This window comes from Corythoichthys intestinalis, chromosome 2 (assembly GCF_030265065.1).
Source record: "Corythoichthys intestinalis isolate RoL2023-P3 chromosome 2, ASM3026506v1, whole genome shotgun sequence".
Classification (NCBI taxonomy): domain Eukaryota; kingdom Metazoa; phylum Chordata; class Actinopteri; order Syngnathiformes; family Syngnathidae; genus Corythoichthys; species Corythoichthys intestinalis.
Genome location: NC_080396.1, coordinates 64543574 through 64554463, shown reverse-complemented (window position 1 = coordinate 64554463; position 10890 = coordinate 64543574). Strand labels below are relative to the sequence as shown.

Genomic DNA, 10890 nt, shown 5'->3' with positions numbered 1-10890 from the left:
ATATTTTTCTGTAAATTATTGTTGGAATGGAAAGATAAGACACAAGACGGACATATACATACATACATACATATATATATATACATATATATATATATATATATATATATATATATATATATATATATATATATATATATAACCAGCTTAACTGATGTATTTTTGCTCGGAAAATGAAACTTCCATTCATTTTCAAAAACTGTCATCAATTTTTGAGCCATCTGTAAATAACTACTATGTGCTTCAATGAATTAAATGTCTCATACATTCAATTTCAAAATACTCTATTTTGGCTTTTAAATACGGTGATTCCAATTAAGCAATGCAATTTCAAATTATGTAATTCAAGTTAGTTTTTGTTTAAGTTTTCTAACGTAGCTGTAGATAGTTTATGATGACACAAATTACAGCCCATATTACAAGTGCAATGTCTCGCCCTAGAGGCCAGCCAGATGTCATGTTCATATAATTCAGTTTTTAAAATATTTTAGGAAAATCCGGAAAAAATAACGTCACTGGTATTACCCATGTTTTGTCTTTTCAAATTATTCATTGATTCGTTCATCTTCGAACCTCTACTAAAAAAGCACTGTGTAGTCTGCGCATTTTTGCGCAGCGCGAACTCTCGTTAAATAACCGTGAGAAACCCGGACTTCACTACGTTGGTAAGGCTAGATGTCATTGGCATGTTGCAAACCAACGAGAACAGACGTCGTCATTTAACGGCCATGAAAAAGACAGATCTACTTGAGCCACTTACCATTAAACTCAACGGTGCGAGTATTTTGAAATAACTACGGATTGCTTAATTTTCAACTGATTTTCAAACGGCTATGCTTTTCTTAAACGTTAGGGAAACAGTTATTATTAAAAAATATATAATTATTATAATTTATATTAAAAAATCAACATCCAGCATGGATCATATCAATGTTTATCTATTTGCTATAAATCAAACAATTTGCATCTCGTCAATAATTCCACGAGTTAAGAGTATTTTAGAAGAATAAATCAGTCACCTTTCGTCCACTACAATGGAACGCGTCAGCGAAGTTTTCTGTCTCAATATGGCTGCCAACTAGTTACGCCACCGACTAATACTAAAGACATTTAGCCTGATCCCTATGCTTCACTCATTCTAAGTATTAGCAAGTTAACCTGGTGCTCAATATCGGGCAAATATTCCTACAATGAGGGCTCTCCTGCAAGAGTCGAGTAGTATATACATTGTGTGCCTATTCCTGTGAACACGTAAGTAAACGTCCCACGTGATACGGTTGTAAAAAGTCTGGTACAGTGAACGTGATAGTTTCACGTTAGCGATAGCTGACCTCGGCTAGCTTAAACATAAACAGTTATCTCTCCAAGTATGCGCTGACCAGTGTTTGTTTTTTGTTGTTGTTGTTGAGATGGTACGTTTGCTTTATTCTCGGTTAACATAAACTTTGTCTTCTAAAAGAAACAACTAAATAGTTGATGTAAAATAACTGCACACATGAAGCACCCACTTAAATAAAAACCGAATTAAGTGTTGCATACCAAGTCAAATCCTACTCATTATGCTCAATGTCACTTATTGCAGTTCACGTGTCGTAACTTTTATTAATTTATTTTATTGGGACAGTTTTTGTGACTACAGGACAGGCCATCGAAATGGTTATCATGTCAGGCACGGCAACTGTCCTGCAGCAGTTTGTCGGTGGGCTGAAGAGTCGAAATGAAGACACCAGAGCGAAGTCTGCAAAGGATCTGCAACATTATGTGACAACAGAGTTAAGAGAGGTGATTTCAACGTTAATGGATTTCCGTCCCAAATTGTATTTGTTTTGTGTGCGATGATTTATGGTAACAATGGTTTGCGTCTTCAACAGTTAAGTCAAGACGAAGCTACCACATTCTATGATGAATTAAATCACCACATCTTTGAGCTGGTGTCCAGCTCTGATGTTAATGAGAAGAAAGGAGGGATTCTTGCAATAGGTAAAGTTTACACTCTCCTTTTGTCGATAAAATATAAAATGAAATCATTTCTTCACACAGTATTTGCTCAAATCGTGGCCTATGCTCCATTACACGCTTCACTATGAGTCAGAAGTTTAAAAAAAAAAAAAAATTCAAATATTTTCATTCAATTTTTTCAAATTTTCATTTTTTTTTTCCTGCATTTAATTTTTAAACATAATCTTTATACAAACATACCAAACAAAAAACTTTTTACAGGGCCAACAATACATGAGTGATATGATATGCATTAAAACCGATTTTTTTTTTTTTCCGGCAGTCAGTCTGATTGGAGTCGAGGGAGGAAATGCCACCAGGATCAGCCGTTTTGCTAACTACTTGCGCAACCTGCTACCCTCCAGTGACCCAGTGGTTATGGAGATGGCTTCCAAAGCTATGGGTCACCTTTCTATGGCCGGGGACACATTTACAGCTGAATATGTTGAGTTTGAAGTGAAGAGGGCTCTGGAGTGGCTCGGAGCAGACAGGAATGAAGGAAGACGTCATGCTGCCGTAAGGGACAAGACTGATGGGATTGTTTTTTTTTTTTTTTTGTCAAAATAACACCTCATTTGTTTTTGCATGGTAACGATTAAAAAAAAAAAAAAAAGATATAGCGTTGAGTTTTTTTCTTTCTGTTTATAGCCATTTTGTTGTTGTTTCGAAAGCAAGGATTCAAATGTATAAACATCTCCTGGTTTCAATTTCAGGTATTGGTGTTGAGGGAACTGGCTGTTAGTGCGCCAACCTTCTTCTTTCAACAAGTGCAACCTTTCTTTGACAACATCTTCTATGCTGTGTGGGACCCCAAACAGGCCATCCGCGAGGGTGCCGTGTCGGCACTGCGGGCCTGCCTTATTCTTACCACACAGAGGGAGACCAAAGAAATGCAGAAACCGCAGTGGTACAAAGTAAGTCCCTCCACCCTGACTGCCCAAAGCACCTTTTAACAGTTGTGTGTAAAGACATGGATTTCTCGTGACAGCAAACCTTTGACGAAGCAGAGAAGGGCTTCGATGAAAGCTTGGCAAAAGAGAAAGGCATGAATCGGGACGACAGGTTCCACGGTGCTCTTCTCATCCTGAATGAGCTGGTTCGAATCAGCAGCATGGAAGGAGAGGTGAGGTACTCACAATATTCTCCCACAGCTCACACCCATAATTGATTTAGCGAATCCAATGTTATGAAAAAAAAAATCCTTTTTGTTCCATGGGTCTATTGTAATTAGATTTTCTCAAATGCCATGTACTGAGTCTATAACTGTTCATCAGCGCATGCGTGAGGAAATGGAGGAGATCACACAGCAGCAGCTGGTGCACGATAAGTACTGCAAGGAGCTCATGGGCTTTGGAACAAAGCCCCGCCACATCACCCCTTTTACCAGCTTCCAGTCGGTGCAGCCACAGCAGTCCAACGCGCTCCTGGGCTTGCTTGGTTACAGCACGCCACAGGGCTTTCTCAGTTTCGGAGCTACACCTGTGCCTGCTAAGAGCTCACTGGTGGAGAGCAGATACTGCCGCGAGCTCATGGAAGAGCGTTTCGACCAGGTGTGTTGCAGCATAAATTAGATGTGTGCAAAACACATATTTTCCCACACATTTTGTTTTCAACAAATACTAAATGGTCACCACACAGGGCAAGGATAAAGAACATTCTCAAAATATTTACTCTTAGTGTCTTTTTACAGACCGTTAAGTTTATTTTGATCATTTAACTTTTAACTTACCTGATTGTTTAAATGGACAACTTTTATTGTATGCGATGTGCATATGCAGTAATACTGTATATACAATTAGAACCGTAGATGCCAAGTGAAATACAGAGTGGTCCCTGATGCAGACTTGTATTGTGCAGGATTACAGTTTTCTGTTTTAATTCTTGTTTGTGAAAGATCCTGTAATGCTTATTGACAGCCGTCAGTGTTTCCATTAACGCTATGTGATAATCTTTGCACTAATGACATCATAATTATTATTATTATTATTAAATCGCAGTAGTTTCGGCGTGGTGTCACTTGCTTATAGGAAATCAAATGTCAAAAAATTGTGTATTTAACCACTGTATTAATCATAAATCTACAAATCATCATGTTGGTATGATTGACAAATTACAGTATATACCTCAGTTGAAGTAAAGGCCGTCAAAACCAGTCACAGCATAAGCCATTCTCCGAGCGCACCTGTTTGAGAGGAATAGCATCTTCTGTTTTTGATGGAAGGCAAACTTCACAACATAACAACCTTGACTGTGTTTTCCCCCTTCAGGTTTGCCGATGGGTGCTAAAATACAGAACCAGTAAGAATCCTCTTATCCAGATGACAATACTCAATTTGCTGCCAAGGCTTGGTGCCTTCCAACCGCATACTTTTACTGGTGGGTCAAATTCACATTGAAATTTAAAGATCAAACAATTTAAATGGACTGTAAGTGTACGTTTTACAATCTTATCTGTATTATTCTAGCCTGTAACATGATAAAATTCACTTTTTCCTTATCTAACATGAAGTATCTGGGTATGGAGCATTATACATCCATAGTTTTTTATGGGTTCTGCGGCTTTCTGACACATTGCAAAAATGTGCATGTTGGATATTATTCACAAACAAAGTGCTGTGCGAAGAGTGATCATCAGGTGTACCGTTGAAAATTGTCAAATTTCACTGAATTGGACAGTTTTTATTTTTCTATAAATACAGTGCATATATGCACCTTTGTTCATGCATCAATGCCAGCACTGTGGAATGAACAATTTCATTTTCTTTCACTAGATGGCAGAATGTACATACAGTAACTGACCTTTCTCCACTTACTGTTTAATTTCTGTTTGGTTGGGTGATGTGAGATTTTTTGTAGAGGTAAAATATTCTTTGAAACAATAAATGGTGGGAAACCCTGTATTGGGTTAATGGAAACTGTAATATATTACTCACTTTTAATTACAGACCAATACCTGTCGGACACAATGGGCTACCTGCTAGGCAGCCTTAAGAAGGAGAAGGAGCGGACAGCAGCCTTCCAAGCTCTGGGTTTACTGGTGGTAGCAGTCCGGGCTGAAATACAGCCGTATCTTTCCAAGATCCTGGAGATTATAAAGGCAGCTCTGCCACCCAAGGACTTTGCTCACAAGTTAGTAGAGCGGGACTTTGGTTACTCTCTTTTGAAATTTGAAATGAGTTTGAGTTTTTTCCCACAGGATTCCTTTGGTATGGGAATAAATGGTTGCCATGCATACAGTGGGGAGAACAAGTATTTGATACAGTGCCGATTTTGCTGGTTTTCCCACTTGCAAGCCATGTAGAGATCTGTAATTTGTATCATAAATTCTCTTCAACTGTGAGGGACGGTATCTAATACAAAAATCCAGAAAATCACATTGTATAATTTTTGAATAATAAATTTGTATTTAACTGCATGAAATAAGTATTTGATACATTACCAACTACTAAATATTTCGGCTCTTAGTTCTTTTTTAAGAACCCCTCCCGTTCTCCACTTATTACCGGAAGTAACTGCACCTGTTTGAACTTGTTACCTGTATAAAAGACACCTGTTCACATGCTCAAAGAAACACTCCAACCTCTCCACAATGGCCAAGACCAAAGAGCTGTGTAAGGACATCAGGGATAAAATAATAGACCTGCACAAGGCTGGGGTGGGCTATAGGAAAATAAGCAAGCAGCTTGGTGAGAAGGTAACAACTGTTGGTGCGATTATTAGAAAATGGAGGAAGTTCAAGTTGACGGTCAATCTGCCTCGTTCTGGGTCTCCATGCAAGATCTCACCTCGTGGGGCATCACTGATGATGAGGAAGGTGAGGGACCAGCCCAGAACTACACAGCAGGACCTGGTCAATGACCTGAAGAGAGCTGGAACCACAGTCTCGAAGAAAACCATCGGAAACACATTACGCCGTCATGGATTAAAATCCTACACCGCACGCAAGGTCCCGCTGCTGAAGCCAGTGCATGTCCAGGCATGTCTGAAGTTTGCCACTGACCATCTGGATGATCCAGAGGAGCAATGGGAGAAGGTCATGTGGTCGGATGAGACCAAAATGGAACTTTTTGGTCTAAACTCGGCTCGTCGTGTTTGGAGGAAAAAGAAGGATGAGTACAACCCCAAGAACACCATCCCAACTGTGAAACATGGAAGAGGAAACATCATTTTTTGGGGCTGCTTCTCTGCCAAGGGTACAGGACGACTGCACCGTATTGAGGGGAGGATGGATGCGACTATGTATCGCCAGATCTTGGCTGACAACCTCCTTCCTTCAGTGAGAGCCCTGAAGATGGGTCTTGGCTGGGTCTTCCAGCATGACAACGACCCAAAGCACACAGCCAAGGCAACTAAAGAGTGGCTCCATAAGAAGCATCTTAAGGTCCTGGAGTGTCTTAGCCAGTCACCAGATCTGAACCCGATAGAAAATCTATGGAGGGAGCTGAAAGTCCGTGTTGCCCGGCAGCAGCCCTGAAACCTGAAGGCTCTGGAGAAGATCTGCATGGAGGAGTGGGCCAAAATCCCTGCTGCAGTGTGTGCAAACCTTGTCAAGGACTACAGGAAACGTTTGGTATCTGTAATAGCAAACAAAGGTTTCTGTACCAAATATTAAGTTCGATATTTACGATGTATCAAATTCTTATTTCATGCAATCAAATGCAAATTTATTATTTAAAAATTAAACGTGATATTCTGTGTTTTTGTATTAGATTCCGTCCCTCACAGTTGAAGAGAACCTATGATACAAATTACAGACCTCTACATGCTTTGGAAGTGGGAAAACCAGCAAAATCGCCAGTGTATCAAATACTTGTTCTTCCCACTGTATGGTCCATTAGTTGTCATGTTAGTGAGATTAAAGAATTAATGAACTTTCCTTGTCCTGTCTTTCATGTGCAGAAGGCAGAAGTCCATTCAGGTAGACGCCACTGTTTTCACATGTATTAGCATGCTTTCTAGGGCTATGGGTCCTAGCATCCAACCAGACATTAAGGAATTATTGGAGCCCATGCTGGCTGTGGGCCTCAGGTATGCTAAAATACTTTTCATGTTTAAAAAATTGTTTGCCCCCCCCCACACACACACACACACTTTCAAGTACATCCCACAGTAGAAACTCTAATGGTAAATCGTAAACAGACAAATTATTTCATATAATCTGTTTGTCTTAACATCTATCAAAATACCAAAAAAAAATAATGTTGTGGGAGCATGCATTTAGGAGAATTGGGTTTGTGGACATTTCCCCAAAATTTGACAACATGGAGAAAACATCAACTCCATATGCTTAACTGATAAATTGTTTTTGCTCCCCCAGTATCCAAATAAAACATTTTGTGTTATGTGTGCTAGAAAAATGCAAAGATAAAATGCATATTTTCTAAATATTCTTATATCGCTATAATTTATCAAAATCTCATGTTCCAGCTTGTAGTTTTAGCTCATAACGTAAACATGTCCTCTATTTGTCTAGTCCTGCACTGACAGCGGTGCTGTACGATCTGAGCCGTCAAATCCCACAGCTGAAAAAGGACATTCAGGACGGGCTGCTAAAGATGCTGTCACTGGTTTTGATGCACAAACCATTACGTCACCCGGGCATGCCCAAAGGATTGGCTCACCAGCTTGCATCGCCAAGCCTTACCAACATCCCAGAGGCCAGTGATGTTGGCAGTATAACACTGGCCTTGCGCACTCTGGGAAGTTTTGAGTTTGAAGGTAAGAGCCATGACATTGACACAGTTAAAGTGTCTGGTGGTATATTATCCACCTTTTCAGAGCTATAGATAGCAGACTGTGACCTATTTGCTTTTAAAGTTTAAGGTGGTCTGTGAAGGTTGAGTTTTACCAGTGACGTTTAATCTTAAACGGGCTGCCCAAAAAGACAGTGACCTGAAGCATACTACCAAACTGATTGCAAATTTGCTTAAGAAAACCCAGAGTCCTTGTTTAGGAGTGTCCATACTAAGTCCAGGGGCAAGATTTATCAAGTGTGTGTGCGCACAGTTTTGTGTCTAAAGCATGTATAAACCCATTCCCATGCAAAATATATGATTTATTAACTTAGATTTGTGTGTAGGAACGTAACATTTACTAACCGCTCTGCCCCTGACTATAAGCCGCGACCCACCAAATTTGACACAAAAACGGAATTTGTTCATAGATAAGCCACACTGAAATATAAGCCGCAGCTGTCCTGGCTGTATCATAGGATATTTACATCAAAAGATATTCACCGGTAACACTCTATTTGACAGCGGCATCATAAGACTGTCATAAGATCAAATGAACCACCATGAAGCTTTGAACCAATCGGCTGCAAAGCTTCATTGCTTCAATTTTGCCATCTGCTCCCTATGGGGAGAAAGTCAACCTCTGCTGCCACCCGCTGTCAACACTGTTGTCGTCCAACATGCCTCCTAACATGCATTGCAGTTCTACAGATGTAAATAACAATTCAAATTCATGTTCTGTGCTAATTATTTCTTCAGTTACTGTTTAAGTTGTTTCATCAATTGCTAGTTATGATTTTTGGTAACTTTATTTGACAGTGGCGCTATTAGACTGTGATAAGACCATCATAATGATGACATGACACTGCCATGAGCATTAATGAATGCTGATGACGGATGTCAGTTTGTGTCATCCGGCAAATTATCTTACTTTTGAATGGATGTAAAGATCTGTGCCAGACATAAATGGAGTTAGTGACATGATTTATAATGTCATTAATGCCCATCCACTGTCAATGTGTTACCTATTAACCCGAATAAATCAACAAATAAGCCGCACTAGACTAAAAGCCGCAAGATTCAAAATGAGGGAAAAAAAGTCGCAGTTTATAGTCCGAAAATTCCGATAATACCATTTTTGAAATTACATAAATAAAAAAAAACCCTCCAAATTAAATGTAATTTTTGTCTCAACACTTTTAAGTGTAGTGCAAAATCAAATTTCTCTCATTGAAACAAATTTGTTGTGACCTGTAGTCATGGAAAAACAAATAAATGAATATTTGGCTGGTAATCAATAGTTTTACAATAAAATATCGTATCCGGAACTTTTCAGTATAGATACTTTGATATTTTTGGCAAGCCTAGAACATTGGACATCCCACCCATTGATTTCATGTATTCTATTTTCACAAATATTAAAATGAAAAATGGCTGCTGAACGAATTGGCGAGGAATTGACTCTTTAGTGAAACGGTCGTGAAAGGCCACTCACAGCGGCAGACCTCAGCTGGGAGAAGGAACATCGCCATGATACTAGTTAATTTCTGTGGCGATGGTGTTTCGGTAGGGGATTCGGTGTATGCTTACAATGACATGGAATTGGTTTGATGATGGAAGAACTAGAACATATTAATAGTCCATTTTTTTATTTTTATGTTTTGGAAGCCAAAAAAGCGATTTTTCTTTGTAAGGCTCAAAGTCGGATGGAAACTCAACAATATGTCCCTATACCCTACGAAGAGTGGGGGCCCACTGAAGTTACTTAAATTGCTTAACCCAGAAACAAGTTCTACCCTTTTCCGTTCCTTATTTAGGTAAATAGATTTAGCTTTGTGATCTTTCATTAGGACACTCCCTCACCCAGTTTGTGCGACACTGCGCTGACCACTTCTTGAACAGCGAGCACAAGGAAATCCGAATGGAGGCGGCTCGCACCTGTTCCCGACTCCTCACCCCCTCCATACATCCAATCAGCGGCCATGTTGTGAGTCAGACAGCAGTCCAGGTTGTTGCAGATGTGCTAAGTAAACTTCTAGTGGTTGGCATCACAGATCCAGGTAACCTCTGACAGACTTCCACTCTGGATGAACATAATCATAATATTATCTCTTACATTTGTCCCTTACCTTTTTCAGATCCAGATATCCGCTACTGTGTGTTGGCGTCTCTGGATGAGCGCTTTGATGCCCACCTTGCCCAGGCAGAGAACCTGCAGGCACTCTTTGTGGCCTTGAATGATGAAGTGTTTGAGATCAGAGAATTGGCTATTTGCACAATCGGACGCCTAAGCAGTATGAACCCAGCTTTCGTCATGCCCTTCTTACGCAAGATGCTCATTCAGGTTTGAGTAGAATCATGCTCTGCATAGTTTTGTGAATGCTGAGAGATTGAGACTGAATTAATGGAAAACTCACAAATAATAATTAAAAAGAAAACCCTCAATCACTTATTATTACTTCGGAACTGTTTACACATAAGTTACCAGTAACGAGTTGTCAGAATTATTACGTACTGATTATAGTTTTATGAGTATTATGAAATGCCATGTGCATAATTCAAGTTGACCTTGTTTCAGCAGCATTAGTGGATACAGTAGAATAAAAAAAACCTGTAAGAGCATTTCGTACAGGAATCAAAGCAAAGCAAAGCGACTTATGTAGTGCCTTTCTTAGACAGGTATCACAAACCACGTAATTCACGACAATGATTGCACAATTAGGAGCCAGGGCAGGAAATCGAACCCACAACCCTGTGGATTGGGGAAATACACTGAGCTACACTGCCTCCACAAAGCACATTGCACAAAATTGTACCCTTAATAATATCATTACATGAACTGTCCAACCCATCTGACTATCCAAATGTTCCAGTTGTATAGTCTGATGACAGCTGAAGGAAGGAAGTACCGGCGGTATGTCAACCACGTCGACCGAACAGCCAAAGCTAGGGCTGACACTCTTCACTTGTGCGCTCAACCCTAGAGCCTAACACAGACAACTATATAGAAAAAGGCCACTGTGACTACAATCATAAAAGTTCTGGAACAGCCTTCTCTGACCTTCCTGTCGAGCGCCTTTTTGTTGTCACTCCAGTCCAGTTTGTTGTTCATGAGGACACCCAGGTGGGGGAGTCTCATGGTGAATGGTGTTATATGAAA

The 10890-nt window shown here is 39.8% G+C and overlaps 1 protein-coding gene across 1 annotated transcript in view; it reads left to right on the top strand.

The window, feature by feature from the left end:
* The first annotated feature begins 1115 nt into the window (after nt 1–1115).
* The window catches only part of mtor (mechanistic target of rapamycin kinase), a 133577-nt gene continuing 123802 nt past the window's right edge, over nt 1116–10890 (top strand). Inside the window, exons 1-13 of the mRNA XM_057824272.1 lie at nt 1116–1251; nt 1625–1782; nt 1872–1980; nt 2282–2514; nt 2712–2912; nt 2987–3121; nt 3273–3548; nt 4266–4374; nt 4944–5127; nt 6898–7026; nt 7472–7716; nt 9581–9790; nt 9869–10074. Of these exons, the coding sequence (XP_057680255.1) occupies nt 1654–1782; nt 1872–1980; nt 2282–2514; nt 2712–2912; nt 2987–3121; nt 3273–3548; nt 4266–4374; nt 4944–5127; nt 6898–7026; nt 7472–7716; nt 9581–9790; nt 9869–10074 (2166 nt within the window). The 5' untranslated portion in view covers nt 1116–1251; nt 1625–1653. The remainder of the gene's footprint in view (nt 1252–1624; nt 1783–1871; nt 1981–2281; nt 2515–2711; nt 2913–2986; nt 3122–3272; nt 3549–4265; nt 4375–4943; nt 5128–6897; nt 7027–7471; nt 7717–9580; nt 9791–9868; nt 10075–10890) is intronic.